This window comes from Parus major, chromosome 2 (assembly GCF_001522545.3).
Source record: "Parus major isolate Abel chromosome 2, Parus_major1.1, whole genome shotgun sequence".
NCBI lineage: Eukaryota > Metazoa > Chordata > Aves > Passeriformes > Paridae > Parus > Parus major.
Genome location: NC_031769.1, coordinates 30957011 through 30979934, shown reverse-complemented (window position 1 = coordinate 30979934; position 22924 = coordinate 30957011). Strand labels below are relative to the sequence as shown.

The 22924-nt window shown below is 36.8% G+C and overlaps 1 protein-coding gene across 1 annotated transcript in view; it reads right to left on the bottom strand.

Moving 5' to 3' along the window:
- Window positions 1–22175, bottom strand: part of DNAH11 (dynein axonemal heavy chain 11) — a 76339-nt gene extending 54164 nt beyond the window's left edge. The window contains 9 exon segments of the mRNA XM_033512550.1: window positions 14140–14217; window positions 15672–15844; window positions 15948–16056; window positions 18199–18342; window positions 19193–19239; window positions 19916–20072; window positions 20183–20336; window positions 21171–21331; window positions 21981–22175. Of these exon segments, the coding sequence (XP_033368441.1) occupies window positions 14140–14217; window positions 15672–15844; window positions 15948–16056; window positions 18199–18342; window positions 19193–19239; window positions 19916–20072; window positions 20183–20336; window positions 21171–21331; window positions 21981–22175 (1218 nt within the window).
- Window positions 22176–22924: the final 749 nt, after the last annotated feature.

Genomic DNA, 22924 nt, shown 5'->3' with positions numbered 1-22924 from the left:
TTAAAATACTTGTCCATGGTGTCCATCACCATTTTATAACAGAAATTACAGTCTTTGCTTTCCACTAGTCCATCCCCATAGACATGTGCCAACCCATGATCTAGAGAAAATGAATTTCATTTGGTTGCTATAAGCGCTTGGGTGTAGTAAACCAAATGCCCTAAAGGTAAAAAAAATATTTTCTTTTGTAATGTTGTCATCTGGCATCAAAATAGGATGTCTTAATGAAGACTAACTTATATATTCTGCAAAGACATTAGTTACACTTAATAAAGATCCAGTAGACATTGTGCTTGAATCTATATATTCTTGAACATGAACCAGGATGTCTCTAAAATTAGCAAGCTCTCCAGACAGTTGAACATGTAAAATACAATTAAAACAAATGTCTGCTCTGCACTGACTGGCACACTTAGGTGGGCCCTTATGGCTTGAGGCTCCAGGGCAGTACAGGACACGCAGAAGCATCAGCACTGCCAGGACCTTCCATGGTCACTAGCCCTGTTTTTCAATACTTCTCAAGAAAACATGACAAAATTAGCACTTTCTCAACTGCCACCTCAAACTTCTGTATTTCACAACTTCCACGCCAGGATGGGTGCAGACATGCACGAGGTGCAACCCCACCAAAACAAGGTGTGTGGTGTACAAGGGGACCTGACAAGTCCTTGCCTCCTTGCCTTCACAGGGGTGGGTAGAACAAAAATATTTTGTATAAGAATAGAGCTGCACTCCAAGGAACAGGAAAGCAGATAAAAACAAACCAGGATCAACTCACCTGATTTTACAACAGAAGCCAGAATTTGATGACCCTATTATATCCTTCCCTCTGTCTTTAATCTCAGTTCTGGTGTTCAGCTACCCTTTGAAGACCCTGCTTCACAGAAAGGGTTGTCAAGCATTGGAACAGGATACCCAGGGATGCAGTTGAGTCACCATCCCTGGAGGTATTTAAAAAATGTGTAGATGTGGCACTTAGATATGTGTTTTAAGGGTGGATATGACAGTGCTAGACTAATGGTTGGTGTCATTGATCTACGAGGTCTTTTGCTACCCAAATGATTTTGTGATTATATGATTATTGTTTCAGAACTTCCTCAATCTGTGTTTTATTCTACCTAGTCTTACAAAAGTTGTTTCACCCTTTGAAAGGCTGACCTTCTCCAAAACCAACCAACCAAAAAAGTAAGCACAGCAAACTTTGCAAACTGTTGCTCTGTTTCCACTAAATACATTTTCTGTCTTGGTTTTCTACCCATCTGCTCTACCTGACCATGCTCACATTAGGGAAGGGACTATCTTCTGCTTTGTACAAAAAGCATCTGCTCTTCATCAGCCCACAGTTCAACATCCACCATTAGATTGTAAAGATCAGCAGTAATAGTGTTGTCAGGTTGTAGTGTTGTCATTAGCCCATGGTATAGACCTGGAAGCTGCTGGAGAGGTCTCACATATTAAAATCTAATGGAGCTTTGTATCAGTTGGTGGGAAGTTTTGAATCCCTGCCTGGTGAAGACATATGTCTGCTTCTACTATGGCTCAAACATTCCTGATTACTGGTGGAACAAAAGCTTGTTCCTGCAAGTGGAAGCAAACTATCTTTCTGCAGATGGTAATCAGGGAATCTGAATTTCAATTCAGATTCCCTGGTTTCAGTCCAGAGCAAGTTGGAGGCAAATACTGCAAAATATCCCTGAAAATAAAAAAGGAAAAGGAGATGAAGATTCTCCAGCATCAGACAGCAGATAAGAGTCAATGAAGTGTTAAATGACAACACAGCCTGCTGAGCACACAGCCACTTGTGTGTCACAGAAAATACTTCATTTCTAGCCTCATCCCTGATGCAGTTCCACAGCAGTTGCATGTCTGGTTATGAGCCCCAAGGGCACATCTGACAGGTGAATGACCACAGGAGACTGCAATTCAGGGAACTCTCAATGTCATAATAAATCCAGTGTGTCTCTTTCTGTTTAGCTATAAGAACAGCAAGATTTTCAACCTGTACTAAATTTCTAACACTATATTTTCTCCTACTCCCTTTCATCTGCCACCTATTGTAGTGGAAAGCTAAATATAAATTATTTCATGTATTAAATACAGGATTGCTATAATATGACATTTCAAATCCCAGCTGCAGCTTAGGCTTGATAACGAAGCTGCCAGCAGCTAGACTCATATAGACAACATACTGAAAATTATGAATTTATTTGATAGTTAGCTTCTGTCTATCATAATTGAGAAAGAAATTGTAACTTGATTAATATTAGTTACAAAACACTGAAGCACTGTACATTTCCAGGTTTAACCTCAGTTGAACAATCAACAGTTCTGTTCTACAGGAGATCTGGATTATAAATATCCATGGAAGCATCCAATTGGGATTGACATTTTAAAATTCAGAATAATCACACAGTTTCCATCAGCTAATATTTTGTTCAAATTTTCTGTTGCAATTAAGATACCACATTTTTACAAAGCTTCTAATAGCAAAGGGTTTTTTGTAATCAAACTGGCTCCAAACACACTTGGAGATGAGTAAAGCATGGTCAAAAGAAGTACAAATCATTTTGAGAATGCACACAATCATCACTCATCACAGAGAAGGGGAAAATTATCTCATGTCAATAAGAAAAAAACCAGAAAAGACCATCATGGAGTATAAGGGGGTGTGCTCCTCTGTTTGCTGCATTATCCAATATTCTTTCTGGCTCTCCATATGACACAACTCCTGGTGAATTAAAAGGTGGCTACCTAAAAAAAAAAAAAAAAAAAAAAAAAAAAAAAAAAAAAAAAAAGGCTCTGGAGTTGCTGGCAATTTGTATTCTTTTTGTCCAGATGGGAAGACAATCTTGTTTCTTTAGACTTTAGTGTACATCTCAACTAGGACAAGCAGGTCTTTGAAAGAAATACTGTAAAAGGAAAACTCATGAATAATGCAGTTACTCCCTACTCAAACCAACAAATCCTTTCTTCCCAGAACTTCATAAAATAATGTGTTATCTTACTTTCCATGTGTTTGCAATGAATTTTGTTCTATTTTATAATTCTTAAGCAGTTATATTAAATTCCTGAATTGCAGGGTCAACATCTTTCTTGATTTTATCTGTTTTGTAAAAATTGAAATTTTGAATTCCTGGCTAGGTTTTGTTTTTAAAAAATTCAAAACCATTCAAAAGAAAGAAGCACCCACCCTTTTAAGCACTAGGGATTTTGAGATCTTAACTCTGAAATCTTTGTTAAAGAATAAAAGTTCTCGTGTCTCAAAAAGAATATAGTTTTGGGAAGAAAACAGGAGAGCGTTGAGACATTAGCTTTGCATGTCACCAAATTAGACCTGACTGATTTCTCCAAGCCAGAGATGTTTCAGACATAAGTAGTCACTTGCTTTTTCTTTCTTTTTTTATCCTTTTCCTTAACAAGATATTCAGCTGATGCCTGATGCCATTCCTTCATGAGAGGAAGGATGACCCAGTGAAAAAATTATCCAATTCATCTGCATTAAAAGATGCAAGAACGGGACAGATCATTCAAATTGGTTTTTCTGTAAGTCACATATTTTCCTCGTGTCATATTAGATGACATGCTTGTATCTGAACAAGAATCTAACACGTATTTATGATCATAGTGAAGTATTTACACAGAATATTGGTCTTTCCGTAACAGAATGAACTAAAACACTAATCTGTTGATTTTGGACTGGAAACTTTGTTGTGATGAAGGAATACAATATATTTCAATATTGAAATTAAAAAATTAAATTGTCATTTGGAAAGTAAGAAGGTTGTCACCTACTCTAGGCAGCGCTGCTTTGACATCTTGGACTAGATGATCTCCAGAGGTTGCTTCCAACCCTAACAGATTCTGTGATTCTGTAACTACCTTAATTATCCAAATCAACTGAATTATCCTTCAGTGGTCATCTTCTATGTTTTTATTCTCATGGCAGAAAAAGACTGTTCATTTGAACCAGTATCATAAAGTTTCTATAGGCAGCGCTGCTTTGACATCTTGGACTAGATGATCTCCAGAGGTTGCTTCCAACCCTAACAGGTCTGAGATTCTGTGATTCCGTAACTACCTTAATTGTCCAAATCAACTGAATTATCCTTCAGTGGTCATCTTCTATTATTTTTATTCTCATGGCAGAAAAAGGCTGTTCATTTGAACCAGTATCATAAAGTTTCTATGGATTTTGTCTGTTGTCCTTACAGGTGAAGAAAACAGGTGTTCCAGGTGAAGAAAACAGGTGTTCCAGGTGAAACACCTGCAATTTAGGGAATCAGTTTCTGTATCTCAGCCACCCCTGCTCTCTACAGTCCATCAGTGGGGCCAATGTCCAGCAGCTCCATCAAAAGCAGCTGAAGGACACTTTCCTTCCAAGACTCCATAGCCCCTTCACTTTCTGCTTCTCTTTTCTAGAACAGTTTATAACCTCCCAAGAGCACATGCTTTTCTCTTTAATCAATTAATTTCAAAGCTTTCTATTTCCTCTGTGGTTTAGGGTTGTCATCACGGACCACAGCACAAAAATTATATCATAACATTAAGAAGCAAAATCTCACCAGTATTATGATTAGTATGCTGACAAATCAATGCATGAGGCTGAACCATTCCATATCTATCCACTTCAGGCATATTCAAATCACCAACAAAACAGAAAAGTTTCTCATTCTTTTACTGGAACATAGGTATGACCATGTTCTTCCTCCAGCTTTTTTTCCAAACATCCCTCAAATGTAGTAGAAAGACACAAAAATTATAACCATATGAAAAAACACTGAAATTAAACAAAATCAAGAATTCAAAATCATGCTGGCTAAAATTGATGGAACATTTCACCATGTACAAGGTTGGAGTTTTTTTTAACTATTGAAGGCCTTAGCAATCAGTGAAACTCACAGATAGTATTTGGGAATATATCACCCAGGGATTCTGAATCTCAGAAAAGTCTTGTTGATTTAGTTGATTGACTACTTCACAGCTTTTGAAAATTTCACAGCATATCCATCTGCATCCTTTGAAACTGAAATGCTTTGAGTGTGAAATCCCCAGGTATCCTGGCACTCAAAAAATTAATCAGTGAGTAGATTATTTTCTCCTTCTCCTGGGAAGGATTAAATAAGATCTTTACCAAAATACGTAAAGTGCAAAAATATGAATGATAGATATAATTTAATCAGGACATTTAATCAGGAATCTAATGCAATATCATCTCTCAGACAAAGGCATATTAAGGTGATTGTACTAAACTTCTGCCTATTCCTCCAAATGTGGTGGTCACACGATGATCACTGCAGACCATCAGGTTACAAATTTACTATGACAGTGAACAAATTAACTAAAATGTCCTCATGTATTCATCAGAACTGTAAAATATTGAGACATAAACTTTGAGTTTATGCAATTTTTATCCAACCACACTGTTTCACTTAGATGTGCACGGGGAAAAAAAATAGCTACAGAAATCTGCTAAGTCATGTTGAAAACACAGAAGAACACAATTTTGTTAGGCTTTATTATAATGCTGAACTCTGGTACGATGTGATCCTCAACTTTTGCCACTTAGTGAAGTATTCCACAGATACATAAGACAAGATTCAACATCCACAGAAGTCTGATTTCTAATTGCACTGTTTCACTATTGTGCATGGAAACAAAAACCTGCAGAAATCATCAGGAATTTATTAAAGTAGAAGTAGAAAACTAATAATCTTCCTTCCTAGGTTGTGTATTATTTTTGTTCAAATTATCACAGGAATATTTTGCTATTATTGCACAAAACAAAACCACAGTAATAGCTGGACTTCAAGTATGTGAAGTATGTGACTCTTCTTAAGGGGGTGTTTACAAGTTGAATTCACTTTTTAATGGTCAGATCTGCTGTCAATTCTTGGAAATGACTAGTAATTGGTCAGGAGGAAGAACTCCCATCAGCCATCAGCACCTCCAACTTCCCCTCTCTCCTCAGCTGCCTTAAAGGTAAAGCTACCCCATGACACTGAGGCTCTCACCTTCAACAAGCAGCCTTAATTCTTTGTCTCAGAGCTGGGATTTGAACCAAAGGAGGTTATGAAATTTAGGGAGTAGAGTGGTTAAAATCCCTGCAGCACATCAGAGAATTTAATGCAAACTCAATACTGTTCTGCAAGAGAAAAGGTATTTCTCAAAAGTTTTATACATCCAACCCAGATTTTTTTTGTTCAGTCAATAATGTAATGAATTTGGGATATACCTGCTATTGATTTTGAGATGATGAAAGCCAGAATTTAATAAGACTTTAATATTTGTCAATAAGAAATGTCTATATGTATTAAAAAAAGAAAAAAAAAAGATCAGTTCTATGTATAATAAGTAGAAGAGAAAAAAATGCACACTACAGACATTTAAATTTTTTTTTCTACTGCACTGAGTGTTAACATACTTCAGGATGGCCAAAAAAAAAGATAATGAAACATAAGTATATGGTTTTAAACTTGTCTTGCTTATTTAAAAACTGGGCAACATGTTCATGAGAGCTTGTAGGAAACATAAACTTTGTTTGCACAGGGATAGCTGAAGGCTGAACACCACAGCACTGCCACAGTCCTGACACACATCAGATTTATTAGCTCCTTGGGCAAAGCAGAATAAACAAATACATCACTGCAAGCAGTTTCCAGAAGGACTACAGAAGTATTGTCATAGATTTTGCAGTGAAATGAATCATCTGCAAACCTAAACAGTGATTTTGACTGGTGAACTCAACTAAGGTAGCAAGTGCTTCCAAGGCCATTCCAGTTTAGTCAGAGTCAGCTGAAAGGATGGTTATTGGCTGGAGAAGTAAAACAAGCAGATAAAGACTGAAGGTGTGCTGGAAGACAGGACAGAAATGGAGAACCTCAACATATTTGAAACTGGAAGATCATAAGCTTTGGGGGGAAAAAACTGTGGCTGCACTTACCCTGATTTCTTATCACAGAAGGGAGAAAACTTTTTGCAGAAACTATGTGCATATGAAAGGCTTAAAAGACAATTGTATAAAAGACAATTTTGGTCTTTTAGCTCAATGTGTACCCATAATTTTAAACCCCAAATTAGGAATCATCCCTCTTGATCCTTAGCCTTATCTAAATTTTAAATAATGTCCAGAATTAGGAAAAAATATTGCACATTTTTATTCTCTGTGGCAGCGTTCCAGACTTAAGCATTATTGGGGACCCCAGAATTAAGGTACCAATATTAGTTTGCATCAGAACATGCCTCCATCAAGCAACATTTTGAAATTTTCTGCTGTTCTAGAGGCAGAGCGGATGAGTCATACGCCTTGGGGAATGCTAAATAAAACCCTACACTACATGCTAATCTCACCCACTCTAGCAGATACCTCAAAAGAAGTTATGTGGCTATAGATAAGATGAGAACTGACAGAAAATACTGCAGATTAAAAGTGATATGATCAGTGAGAAAAAATCTTTTAACCTCTGAACTGTGGAAAGAACACAGCAACAAATGGAACTGAATCACTGTACTTTAACAAGTTCATCTCTTAAGCTCTTTTTTTATGAACTAAGACTTAATTTAAATTGCTCATTTGTGCAATTTGCTGTGAATGACTCTCCATTATGAAAACAATCCACAATTTGACTGTTCCAAATAATTGCTTGGAGTGATGGCTTCAGACACATGAAGGCACTTCAGCGTATCACTTGAATGCATTTTCCGGGAGGAAAATATCGGTGCACACAAACACAAAAATAATGCAAGGGGCCATCATTTTGATGTACACATGACAGTACAAAATCATTCTGTCACAGCTCACCAAGACAATGCTGTAAATACAGCAGAAAAGGAACACAATATACTTGTTTCTGGATCTTCATGCAGTTCACCTGGTGTGGTTAGCAGAGGGGCTTGGTAGAAGAGCATTTAACAAGAGGAACTTGGCTGAAGAGCAGTGGGCAGAAGAAAGAGCCACAGAAAATGAGATGAATCCACTGCTTTGTATGTCTTAATTTTTCTTAGAAGGAGCATGGCTGGCTTACAGAAGTAGCAGGGTGGCTTACAACACTGACTTAAAATGTGAAGGAATACTACTAAAATTTTACATCAAATCCTTACAGGTTCATAAACTTTCAAATTTTATGCCACAAGACTGTTTGTGGGTGTAACACTCTTGGAGAACAAGCCTCTGTGATGTTGACTTCACATCTCTGGTTTATTTAAGAAGTTTCCTGCAAGAAGAAGAAGACACAGCCTTTGCTGCCCAGGAGCTCCTTTCCTCAACTTCTCTTTGCAATGGAAAGTGTTATGCTTTTGTACTCTTGAGCCATGGCCATGGTTGCTACTGGAGTGGCAGTCATTAGCTGAAAAATCCCTCCCTGATCAGAGGGATTTCTGAAAGCCTTTTAAGGCTGATTCCCCATTAAAGGAGCTATGACAGTGTACAACAGCTCATGATCTCACTCAGATGCACAGAAAATTTCTTTTCTCCTAATATTTCCATTCATTTTGATGGGCAAAAAGGCGATTAGGTTCTGTTAATGCAGGATTCTATGTTAATGTGAATTTGGAAACACTTCAAAGAATAAACTAAGGGATAAAGAAGACAAAATGATCTTTGTTTATCTGATGTGAATACAGAAGAATTTAACACAAGACAAAATTAAAAAACATGGTAAAAGCTTATTCAATTAAGATTTGTGGATTTGTACCTATCTTTTTAAAACAGGTAAAAATCCATTAGCAGCAATGTAGATTGGCTGGAAAATTAGACAACTGATTAAAAAAGCAGTTAAATTACATATCAAACACACTTAAATTCTTATAAAGATTTTATCTGAAGACTTCTAAAATCATAGAAAGTTTTTTAAAACTGAAAATATTTTTTGGCATCTTCTCCCAGACATTTAAAAGGACAAGCCAGTGTATTAATTTACTTCTCTAGTGTTTTTCATGGCATGAAAAGTTGTACTGCAAAGAGGGCACATAGGGGTTTTTTTTGTAGTTGTTTCCTGTTCAAGTTACAGGAAGGATAAAAAGAGGGATGGCAAAGAGGGTATATCCACTGACAGCTGAGCTCTCCCTTGATGGTGTTGTTCATGAAGAGCAAAACAGACAGCTTTTATGAACCTATTTACTTCTACCACCTGACTTTTCTTGTTCCAAAATCTACCACCAGTATAGCATTTTTGTCCGACATACAGCCCTCTCCATTTGTGTGTTATATTAACGTTTCCCTTGATCTGCATCCATCTCATCTACAGAGACTCCAAACTCCACCAGACAGGGATTAACCCTCCTTGGATGTTTTATGGTACCTAGCAAAAGTAAACTCAACTTCTGACTGTCTGTTTCAGTACACCTATAGGCACCATGCAGAGACACCCAGGCTATGCCAAAGCTGGCTCGAGCCTTCTGGTGAACAGAGGAAATTCCAAATTTTCTCATCTGCAGTCAGACAGCAGCTTTTGGGAGAACAGTCAGTTCCAGTTTGCATCAAGCAGTTTCATCCTCCTCCTTTCCCCTCACCTGGCACAACTTTCCAAGTTTCCCAGTTTGCAAAGAAATGAACTTTGCAAAGTCCCAGACAAGAGCAGTAGCCAATGGTTGTGAAAAGACTCTAATAATTGTGGAATATATTTTTTCCCTGCTGTTGAGGGAAGATAAGTTTCTCACATCTGCATGGAACTTACTCTGGAGCACTGCTGATGTTGTGTGGCAGTAGAATGAATTGTTGGTCTGGAGCTCGTCTTCAGAGAGAGCACCAAGCCTATTGCCTACAAAGGCTGTTTTTCCTACTCCAGCATTTCCAGCAAGCAAGACTGCTTTGCCTTTTATTATGAGTAAATCAATAAACTACTGGAGATGTACAGTCTAAAATGTGTGAACAAAGATTGACTAACATTAAAAAGGAAAAAATTCCATCAAATACATTACAGTTTACTCTTAAAAGGAAACTGTAATTTCTGTTTCTCTCTCTGGCTAGGACTAAATTCTAGAAAGTGATGAAACAGGATACACCATTCTTTAATTTTCAAAGAACTACTAAAATTTTTTTTTTTAGTGGATTACTTTTTCTGCAGTATTTTTACTTTTTATTTAGTATTTTTATATTTTATGAAAAATTTTATTCAACTTCTTCTAACAGGAAGCTTTTGAAATCTGGTTGTAGCTGAAACATATTCGTTCCACCTCTGGCTTTACAGAACACCAGTCTCCCCATAACTGCAAGAGAAGCAAAGTCTGATGAAAGATGTAGGTGGTTTAATTTCTAAATTATTTCAATGTAATTTGTGGCCTGGCTTTCACCTTACCTAAAACCATTTGGACAAACAGCTGGCAATAAACAGCTTTATTTAGTGTGAGGACCTAAAAGCTTCTTTGCCTGATAAATACTTCATTTCTAAACTCTGTATTTTCCTATCATATATTAACCCTCAAAGGCAACAGGAGAGTTGATAATGGATTATATCTTTTGATCATCAGATCCACATTTCTACATCCATAGACTTCTAATCTCCCCAGGAAAATTCCTACTCATCTAAGCATTAAAAAGTTGTACAATACAGGTTAATGCAATCATAACACCATGACTCACTTGAGAATATCCTATGCAGAACACACTGAAAAAAAGTGCAAAAATAACCATACTTTCAAAATGAGGCAATCTCAACTAACAGCTCATGCTTTCTAATCTTCCACTGACAGGTATGTATCATACTATCATCCCTTCTACAATTTGTCTTCCACAAATATAACTCTGCAAGTTGTTCAAGAGCATAGTGGAAAGGTGATGAAGTGATTTGCTTCCTCTAGATCTCATACACTTTGTTTGTGTGAAGCTAATTTAGCTGGAAAAAAAAATTATCTGTGTATAAATGTGGCCATAGAAAAAGGTTAAATCTTCAGTTTGTGGTGTACAAGTTGCAGTGGGCATAATTCTCAATTATTTAAATGGACTTGGAGACTGAATTTCTCTTACTAAGGATAAAAGGTCCAAAAAAATCTGGGGAAGAGGGAGGAGTGGAAGGAAGGTATTTTTAAGATTTGGGGGTTTTTTTTCCCACTACCCTACTCTGATTTGATTGGTAATAAATAAAATTAATTTGTCCAGGATGAGTCTGTTGTGACCATGACAGAGTGCTGAGTATTTAATTTCCCTGTCCTTACCTTAACCCAAGAGCCTTTAATCATATTTTTCTCTCTGTCCAGCTGATGTGGGGGAGTAACAGTGGCTTGGTGGGAACCTGGCATTCAACCAGGATCAGCCCTCCACACTACTGCTCTGATTAAGCAGGACACAGAGGAAAATACCCCACTTAACTGATGGCAAAATTCCCTGAAATGCCTATTTGAGGATATACGTGGCCACCAAATAAATAATAAATTTTATTGAAGAATAAAAATTAGAAGGAAGACCTAGTAAAAATAATGGAGTTTATACCAATTAATCTTTAAATTGGATGTTAAAAATGCCAGCCAATATCTGATCAGATGCTCACAGGTTCTACTCCAGGTCCTGGGGTATCACGTGATGAATACCAGCTCTGGATATTGTAGCTGGGGCAGCAGCTCTTAGACATGTACCTCAAACAGCAGCCACATTGGCAGAGTCATAGGCACACATGCATTGCTTGTAAGGGTCAGAACCTAGAAATCATCAGTAAACTTTTCAGAAAAACGAAGTTAAGATGTATTGTTTAACAAGAACGTGGTCAGCACAATCATGTTTATTACAGTCCCACAGAGGATTATCTGCAACATAATGCATACACTATTCCTTGAACAAATTAAACAAACAAGCCTAGAGTTTTTTACCAGAATCTCAGGGGATAAAAAATTCAAAAGATTTTACTTGACCTTGTATGAGCTTGTTAGAGTTAACTTAATTCAAAGGGTGATGAGCCTGCTTTGCTGATGTGAGTTCTCTTGAAAGCAAGTAAAAGCAGAGGAGGGAAAAATCTCCCTCAAGGTCAATAGAAATAATCAGAAGATGATTCAGAGCAGGACTCTAAATTTAGGTGCTCAAAAATGTTTATTGAAAAAGCCACTTTTTGTTTTTCAGATAAAGTTAGGTTATATGGCTCACTCCACCAGGCACCTTGCTGGTGGAGTGAGCAATAATAACCAGAGGGTTATTAGGGCTTAAGTTTCTAAGATAAGAAAGCATAAAACTCCAATCCCTTTCCAAGTGTTACACTCAGATCTCAGATTTGGATTTTGTTACATTACAGCATTTCAGAGGGCCCACAAATTTGGTTTAGTAGTATAATTAATAAGAAGGAAAGAAGTCTGTATCCTACTGTGCTTAGACTGACTGATTCAGGTTTTCTACACTAGCCTTCCATAGTACAGTGATTCAAGAACGTAAATCTTAGATGTATTTTACTGAGAGACTTTCCAAATACCAGTTTCAATAATCTTATCATTGATATCTTGAATTACATCAGCTCACATCTAGGAGGCACAATAAGCATTACAGTATTCATAGGCTAACTTAAGGCTTTTTGCGGTGCCAAATAGGCAAGACATAAAAGCGTTAATTAGCTACTAAAATATTACTTAGCAATAGTGAAAAGCAAATAAATTATAAGAATAAAAGAAAAGAGGAATGCACACTGCAAAACTGTCACCAGAAAATAGAGGAAGAAGAAAATGGGAAAACAAGTAGAGGGGGAGCCAGTGTAACTGTGTCTCAATGGCTCACCTTGTTAGCATCCATAGCACACAGAATCTGTATCCCTACTTAAAACAAACTTTTTGGCCCCTCATGGGTAATTCTGGCTTGTCCACTCGGAGAAGATGATAGGTGAACTGAAAATTATATTTCAATAGAATCTCATCACTTAAGTGCTTCAACAACATTGCACTGCAATTAAAACTTCAGAAGATGACACATCACTGAAACAAGAAACTTTTGTAACATCAAACCCATGTTTTCTTTGCTTATTAGGTGGCTATTTAAAATAACAAAAAATTCAGTGATCACTCAATACAGCAAAATTAAATACAGAAAAAAAATATATTGCATTTTATGTAATAATGACCTATTTCTGTTTTGATTACAGGAGAGTTCTCATTAATCTTAATGATATGGGTGAGATAAGGGAGGTACCATGGGTCTGGGGAGGAAATAGCAGGCCCTTCAAGGCAGCTGGATCAGCACTGCTCAGGTAAATACTTTCTGTCTACCAGCATCCTGCCCTCCAGCCTTTCCAGAACCACCAGTGCTCTGCACTCACCACTCGTTACATCACAACCTCAGAAAAATGGAAGAATTCTGTCTCTTACATGTTTGTATTGTCCATTTGGGATGGAGAATGATATCCTAGCAAGAGCACATCTGTTTCTTGCCAGCTTTCCACTTTCAGGTTTCCTGGGGTATAAAGCCACACAGTTTATCAGCTGTCAGAACTTCTGCATTAACTTAATTCCAAATGGGCATTTCTTTTGTGTCCACATACATGTGATGATGAACTTTCAGAACCTGAAGAGAAGGAACAGGGTGAATGTAAGTGACACTAATTTCACCATTTTCACATAGTAGGAATTTTGGACTTTTTCCTGAACTGGATCCCTGACTGAATCCCTTCACTCAGCTGACAGTTTTATATTAATTTACTCTTGTCTCTGTGCTAGTTTAGTCCCAAATTTCCATTAAGCCTAAGGATAGGAAAGGAGAGTCCCAGTCTGAAATAGCTGTATTCTGCACTAAATTCTAATAGAAAGTGTTAAATGGAGAAGAAAATCTATGCAGCTGCCAACAGTTAGTAGCAGAAATAGGCAAGCATTATGTATTAGAATTATTTGTCTAGTGTTTTGGCAAGAAATTGCATTATGTCTGTCTAGAAGCCTAATTAAAACATCCTGCTTCTCCTTCCAGAACAAAGTATTACTTAGTCTATCTGTCAAATTGTATGTTCATTACTTCATGTCATGATTAACTGTCCTTTGGGACATGCAAACAACACATAAAATGTAGAATTTGCTTGCAACATTTGAGCTTTCTATTGCTCATCATGTGTCTGACTGAGTGCCCTCAGCAGAGTGTCATTACCCTGCAGCCTCAGGCAAAGGCAACATGAAGAATTTTTTATGCGAGAGCTGTGGCAGTTTCTTTACAATGAGAGATGGAAAACAAGTACACAGGCAGGCAGGTACCTTGCGTTTTCCATTCCCTGCAATTCCAACCACAAACACTGAGGGACACACTGCTGGCTGCTCCTCTAGCTGAGCATCCTACTATGCAAGAGGGACACACAATGAGCACCCTTCCTCTCCTGCTCTTGTTCTTATCACAGAGATAATTATTCACAAGATTTTTTTCACCCTCCACATTCTTATTCCCTTTAATAGGAAAAAATAAGCTTGTACTTTCTTGGCAGATTTGCCTTAGCAAAGCTAATGCTGCATCAAGCAACAGAGTCTCTCAGAAAACGATAAGAGTGTTAGTGGAAAGGAGTTAAAGCAGTTACCTCAGCAAGTGAGAACAAATCCTATTCTGCCAGACTGCCACATAGTCCAGCAGGACTGTGAAAACCCAAGGACACAGAACAGTTATCACAATTTTGCCATTGCTTTAGCAGAGCAGATTCCACAATCGGTTGTGCAGCTGTAACTCAGAAAAATACAAAGTCAGTCTCCTGTATGAGTCACAGAATAGAAATAGTTTGGCTGCTTGTGGATTTCTGTTTTGGTGAAGAATATTCTGTCTGATTTTCCAAAGACTAACAGGAACATTTTCATGATGCTTAGTGTTTGTTTTCTGATTTACCCAGTTGGCAGGAAACAAAACACTCTGTAGAAGGCTGATTGTAAAGTTCACATTACCCCAAGGCATACCTTTTAGTTTTTCTCCCTTCTGTCAGCATAATGGAACAAGAGAGAGAAGACCACAAAATCCTTTATAAATCTTCTGATCAGTCACATTCAACCAGCCTTGTTATTTCCAACATACCCCAATAAAGGTAAGGGGTGTGCTGTCACACACAGCAGATGTGGATGTTCATTGAAGAAAGGTGGGAATATATGCACTTTTTATTTGGTCTGTGTACTAACCAGTGTTTCTACATTTCACTTTTTCATCCTGTCTTTAAATTATTAATTAAATTGTTATTATTAATTATTAAATTAATTATTAATCAAACAAAATTAGTGCTTAAATTTAGCTTATGGGCAACTAATTCTTGTGAGTTATACATTTAATGTGTATAACACAACATGCATTATATAAATAAAAATATATAAATAAATATATAAATAAAATGAAATATATAAATGAAAGTCAGAGCACAAAAAAGTCACATGTAGTCATGTACATTCCAAATACACACCTTCTTATTTATGTCTTTTTTCCCTGGCTCTTCTACCTGACGAGAAATATCTGACCAACAATGAATTTGCTGCCAAATACAAATCTTTCTTACTGTGCACAAACATTTTTGTCACTCTAGATTGCCACTGTACACAGCTTTTCTGAACAGGACACATGTTTCCATATGGACATATTTATCATACTGAGGAACATTACTGCCACGATGAAATGCCTTTGAAATACTGACTCATTGAGAGACAATTTATCAGTGCTTTAATATACTCAAAAATAATCTTCCTGTCTAATACAACTAACCCACTGGCAATTATTTTGATCAAAAATCTTAAGGAGAATAATTAAAGACAACAAATTATTTTACTTTGAGAATAAAGTTCTCTTCTGGCTGCAAGTACAGCTCCAGGGTAGATTGTTTAACCATCTGCTCAAACTGTAGGTTCCTCATTCTCAGAACATCCAGAGCTGGAAACAGGTCACTGATCAGGCTTGTGAAAATTGGGATATCATCTGTCACTATTTTATGCAAATTAAACTCTTAAGGCTCATATAAGCACATGGAAAAGGAGGGTAAACAATGTATCACAAAAGTATGAAATAATTTTTTTTAGGATTCTGTTTTTATTCAAAGGCAAAACACCAGAAACATATTTTACCCAATCTTCAGGTCTGTTCTTGTCTCCTTGTTTCAGGGACCCTGCAATTACCAAAACTGACTTGATAGCATGAAGTCCCCAGTCATAACAGCTCTACAAAAACATTTTAACTAGTCATGGTAGCACATGAAATAAAGCTAAATGGAAATGTTTGTGAAGAAAACAATTTTACACAGAGTGAAACAAGACATTTTTATTCACTTACAGTCTTTCAGTGGCTTTCAATCAGCCTTAGAGATTGACTAAAAAATATGAAAGGCTGAAATATAGATATATCTGTATATCCATTTAATTTTCAGTGTTCCAGAATTTGTTTCCCTACTCTTAACTGGCTACCAACTGGGTAAAGTTTGAAAACATATTCAGCAGCTACACCTAGGAGTTCAATATAAATATAGTCTATTAGTATTATCGATTTCCCACCCCCTCAAAAAAAAGAAAGACACCCCCCCTTGCAAAAAAAAAAACAAACCAAAAAATCCAAAACAAAAACAGAACTGGAAGCAAATTCACAACTTAAAATATACCATTTTAAGTTGTCAGATGCCATGCCTCTATCCTCTACCATGACAGTGGTAACTCTGTAAGTGTGAATCAAATGCACTAAATACATCACAAAGAATAACTTAACAAAAGTAATTTTCAAACTCAAGAAAACTCAATTTTCAAACTCAAGTTCATGATCAGTAAGAAAAAAATTTCTGAGGTAATAAAGATGCCAGTTATCTGTACTGAAAAAGAGTCTCCACATTTTAGAAATGGTTCATCTGGGCAAAGAAGTTAAAGTTGATAATGAAATCAGGAAATTTAGGAATAAATTGTGTTTAATAAGATTTTGGTTAGATTTAGGGAAGTTTTTTTTTGTTTGTTTGTTTCCAAAATTTGTTGTTGTTGTTTTTCTGTCTGAAAGGGTGTTAAAGAGCAGGATATACACCTCAACAGCAGCCTGGTGTGAGGCTTTTCCAGTGTACAAGGACTTTATTTGCCATGGTATGGCAGGACCAGAAGTCCCTTCACAACAAGGAAAGCCCTGATAACCCTTCTGCAGCAGTTTCCATAGGCTAGGATCCTCGTGCCCCAAAGGTATATTTAGAGTTCTAGAAGCCCCAACACTGGGGCAATACTCTCAGAACTGCTGTTTATTTTGTGCAGAAGCCCAGAATTTTTTCTCAGAGATACTTGATTTCTCCCATTTCCATTAAAAGCAAACCAAATGAGAATTAAAAAGTAAACAAAGAAGAACATTCTAGATTTTGCTTCAAACATTAATGTTAATATTATTATTATTATTGTAACTATAATTAATAATGAAGTGGCAACCAATGCTATAAATTACTTTTCTCAATTCAGAACACGCCTCTGGGACAAAGTAATCATTAGACTCAAGGAATCCTTGTTCTAGTGAAGCAAACAGTATTAATTATCTTTAGATATGCATGGTTTAATTTCATTATCTCTAGAAAATTGCAAGAATGTGTCAGGAAATCTTCAGGATATTTAGACATAATTTCAAAATTATGCAGGCAGGAAAATCAAGTTGTTTCTTATTTCATAAAGGCTCTGCCTGCTATTTGAGTTTATGGCTTAAGGTTGAAGGGTTCTTCAAGTTTTTATTCCGTTGATAAAAATTAATATTAGGAATATCTTGTGAAAAATTATACAGCTGGAGATGATCAAAACAACATACATACATGGAAGAGATCATAGAGTTTCTAGGGTTTGCATTTTTAAGGTAATATTTCTGAACACAGATTCTTTCTAGTGTAATAATTAAATTATTTGGAAATGCTTTTCCACCCCTTTTTTTTCAAACAGTTGCCAGTGTTTTTACTGAGGAAAGTTTAAAGATATCTTCATTCAATTACAATATGCTATTTTGCAAATTAATTTCTATTCTGTTATTTTCTTCTCCAAAAGATAGGTATTTACGTGGGTATTACACAGCAGCACAATGTAGTCGGTCATCCCAGGTACAAAATGGTGATGTACTGTTATTTAATACAAAACTAACACATTACAAACATTCAAAGGTAAGAAGAAAGGACACTTGTTTCCAAATTCATGTCTGACAATTTATTAAGGATGGACATGTGATTTAAAGTGTCTTTAAGACAATAAGACAATATGCATAAGTCCCTCCTATTATACAATAATATCCTATTATACAGTTCAGCTGCACTGTTATGGAGGAGTGTGTGTTAATGGATATGTATCAAATCCAGAAGCCCAAAGAACCTTCAGCTGTTCAGGGAGCAGCTCCCTGCAGAGGGGTTACGAGGTGATGAACTTCTTGGCTAACAGACAGGTGTCAATAAACCCTTCAGCAGCTAACATCATTTCAGAGACCAGCTCAGTGTCAGGGACAACCTGACACAGCTTCTAGGGGAGCAAGAAAAAAACAACCCATAATCCAAATACACAGATTAGTATATAAACATGGTAAGAATAAGTCAGCTAAATCAAATATCTGATGTGTGCAAACATTTTTAAGAACAGAGCTCAAGAGAGTCACAATTAAGAGTGTCAATCAAAGCTGACAAGAACCCCAGTTCAAAGCAAAATGAGCTAATTAGGCACTGTTGATTGTTAGTATTCCATAACATTGCTGCACAAAAGAGGCATCTGAGAAACACAGGCAGGTACTACCCAAACTCAGAGCAGGCACAGGCTGCAGTGGTGTCACCTGCCACCCATCACAGGGGCACAGCCAGCAGCTGCACAGGCTCTGCAAGTCAAGTGCAACACCACCATTGCTAAAAATGCCATCCTTTTTAAAAGCACTTCGATTTTTCTGGGAGAGCTTTAGTGCTTTTATTTGAAGTCTTGGTTGCCTTTAGAGGTTTCACTGTTTTGTTTTTTTTAAATATAAATGCTCAAACTTTTAGAACGAAACCCCAGAAATTTTAATGACACAAATGAAAAAAAATCTCCTTAAATCTCATTTCTAAAGGAACACAAAATCATAATGTCATTGCTAAACAATTTCACAATTTCCTCATTAAAAATCTTAAGTTACATACTAGCAAAGAGGGGATCTTGAATTTCGTGTTCATGCCAGTTACAAACCAGCAAATTTGTCCCTCAGAGTTCTTTCTTATTACTGAAAAAAACCAAATATTTCTTTTTCCCCCCATTCAGAAATATACTGCTGAACCAAATGATCAGTTTTAATTTTGTCATATTTAAGTATGAATGGGGAACCTGAGGTTCTCATGTGGTTCTGTCTGACCTGCACATCCAGGGACAATAGTATTAAATATTCCAACTCTGTTAAATCTGTTAAAAGAAAGATAACACAAAGAAGTGTTAAAAGAAAGATATTACTTACAAAAAAAGAACACCTACTAGACATTATCAAGCAGAGGTATTTCACTGGTAGGCATCAGCTTTTAGTAATCTGTCTGGCATTGAATTCAGAAGGAAAACACTGGACTATTAGAGCCACAGAGAGTGCCTGTGGCTGAAGCATGTCAATAAGAAGAATCATCTTTTGAAACATAGAATAAAGGAGACTAGTAGGGATGCAGAGGGTTTAAAAAGGCCAGGAGACAATATTGAGTAAAAAAATCAAAAATGGAGAAAAGGAAACATAGGACAGTGGAAAAACACTTCCCAGAGGTGGAAGGCACTTCCCAGAAGCACTGGAAAGTCCTGGAACCACCGAGACTTGCAAAGTTGAATCCCTCCAAACTTCTCACCCATAGGATGCCATGGTGTCACATGGTAGGACTTGAACCAGTTTCAATAGCAAAACTTAAATTGTAATCTAGTAGGACCAGGATTTACTCACATTTATCCCTACAGTTTGAAGAGAAAGGTTTTTTTGGGTAATACATTACACAGATGATTTTGTGTTACCATCTAGTCTGTCTTTTACAAATAGTTTCACAGGAACTTTGGAGGAAGATACTATGGGTTCAGTATTTATAGCCTGCAAAGGACAAAGAAATACAAAGAAATACTCACTTATTTTTCCTCCTAATTTTATCATGGATAGACTTTAGTTGTACTGCCAGTACTGACTAGACTTCTACCAAGAGATGATTGAATTCCTCAAAGCACCCTCAAGCTCCTGTCTGGACCAAACCTTTATAGATATTCCCTACAGACTAAAATTAAAAGATTTGGCATTTTTTCTTGACAGCAACAGTTTCCAGTGTAGTTCACACGAAAAACAAGCTAAACAACAATCTCCATACTGCTTAACAGAATATCTCACCTTGTCATCCATGTGTTCTGGAGAGTTGAAAATTTTCACTGTCATACCAAGGGCACAGCCTAAATCTTACAAGGTCTCTTTATCTGTGCCAGCTGGTGCTGCAGGAGCATCACTCACTGCTAGGTGGAGAGCCTGGGTTGGGGTAATACAGCACCTTAACATATGAAAAGGGACTGTTCACATTGCAATGAACTTCTACAACATCAGGAGCATTTTTATAACTCTTGTGTTTCATGGATAATTTATTCCAAGTCCACTTTCTCATTATAATTTAATGTCCTAAACCACAAATATATCTCTTCCATATTAATCTAAAGTCATGGTACTACATGTACTACTAGGAAAGTGCTTATTTTAGAAAAGCAAACTAACTACAACATTTTTTATCAAGAAGGAAGATCCTATCAGTGATCACATAGGACAGGAAACAGGAGGCTGTAGCTGCTGCTTTGCCTATTTCAAAAACTTGAGCCCCAGAATTTGGTCTCCCAGCTGAGGGTTGTAAGCAGTAAGCAAACAATGATTCCTGAGTGTATCTTTTTGGATCACTTGTTTTAACAAGAAATTCCATATTGGAGCCAAAACATGCCCTGAAGAAAAAAAGTTTCACTGTAGGTGATGTGAAAAAAACAAATAAACTGGTGTAGACTTTCACAAATGAAAAAAAAAACTTTGCTGAAAACTCATGATTAAGCTTGGCAAAGATCTGCTCATCATATTTTTCCCTTCAGATTAGACAATGAATGTATATATATAGCTTAAGTTATGCAAAAAATATTTCAGTTATTGTAAATATAGTGGCCATTAAAATCATACCATTTCTTAAGTACACACACCTACGTGCACATACATTCTCAAATATGTTGTGTCTTGATAACCTCGTAATATACATATGAGGTAAGAAAGAGCTCTGAACTTGTAAGAAGCATTTAACTTTTTATTCACCGAAATAGATAAACCAGGCCCTGTTATTTGTAGCAGTCATTACCTGTCAGTCAAAGGTGTAATAACTTGACAAGGAGTATTTCCCAAGTACTCATAAAAGTACTGAAACCAAGCATCACAAACGTTGGCAAAGCAGGGTTTCTGGACATCATCCCATCTCTGACACACCTGTGACAGCCAAGCAAAAGCTCTGGAACTGGAGACCTAAGAGTCATCAAAGACTCATGGTGCCAGGTAGGAGCTATTCAGGTGGTAGAAATGCCACCCATCTCAAAGCTGCAGCTGTCATCAGCAGGTCTCACACCTCATTCCTAGACACTCATGACTAATAATTACTACAGTCTGTTATAAAGGATTAGATGCACCTCGAGGCATTTGTGCTTTTATACAGATGCAAGTGTAATAGAAGCTAATTTTAATAGAGCTACTGCAGCAGAACACAAGGCCTCTCCATACAAACAATGCAGTCTTTGTAAGGGAACTGACCTTACTTTGACCACAATGAGTTTCATTTTACTCCTCAGGCCTTGTTCCTTCTTATCTGAATGCCACCTTAAAAGGCCATTTTATTTCTGAGGCTCAGGGGGAAAATAAGTATTCTTTCTTATTTCAATTCCAATCCGGTGAAACATTTTGTTCATTCAAACCAACAGCATTAGTTTCACCTGAAGTTATACATAAACACTTTGGTTTAAATAAACATTCAAAATTTCAGTTGTCTGCACTTATAAAAGGTCACCACAGGAAAAGGAGATACTCTGGAGATGCACATGCCTCTGAAAGGAGAGCAAAACACACAGTGAATTACTGAAGGCAGAAGAAACCGTGGATGCAAAATCTGGCAGATTCAAACATGCACTTTCTGGGCTTGAAGGCTTGCTGACACATCTCTGCCATGAACAGCTTTGGTGCAATTGGCCATGATTTTTACATGATCACCCAAGGAAAGATCTCAGAGCAGGATGGTAATGAGGAGCATCCAGCTCAGCGACCTGAAAAGATTCATGTGACCCTCTAAAACCAGATGGCTTCCAGTACTGTCTACCATTATTACCACTAGAAATCAGTTCTGCCTACATCATGAACTAATTCACCATAAAAACTGGCTTGTAAGTGCACATTTTTTTAATATTCAACATGAGATGCCAGAAGAAATCCTGGTTTAAGCAGAAATCTGAACCATCTCCAAAACAACAAGAATCCAGGTGAGCACAAATGCTGCAGATGGTCAGCTAGGCAGGGTAGGAGGAATGGATGGATAAGAAGTTGTACATGAAATAGAACTGAAAATTCTGTGGTTACAGTCTCCAGAGAGATATGTACCAGACTTTGCCAAATTGTACTAATTGTACAAGAACATTTATTGGCAAACTAGAAACAGCCCTTAGGGTCAGGGACATTTCAAAAATAGACAAAGCAGTAAGGGGATGATAACAAAATACAATATAAGTGACTATGCAGAGTTACGCAATACAAAGTGACCATGGAATTATTCAGGTTTCATATTAATGGGGGGAAAACCCCAATCTCAGCCACTGCATGTAATTCTAAAGAAAAAAATATAAAAATACATAGAAATATCAATAGAAAGATATAATGCCTTTCCTCTTATAGGGAAAACTTAGACATTTCTGTCAGATATTCACGACCCCTTTAAAGTCTCTTTCCTATTTTGTATTTCCCTTCAGCAGATATTCTATGTTGGAAAACAAAACCAAAACTACTGAAAGTTTTTACAAAGAGAAAGACTACTCACAGCAAGAGATATTCAGGAGAAGTTTAAGGTAAAAAAGGGTA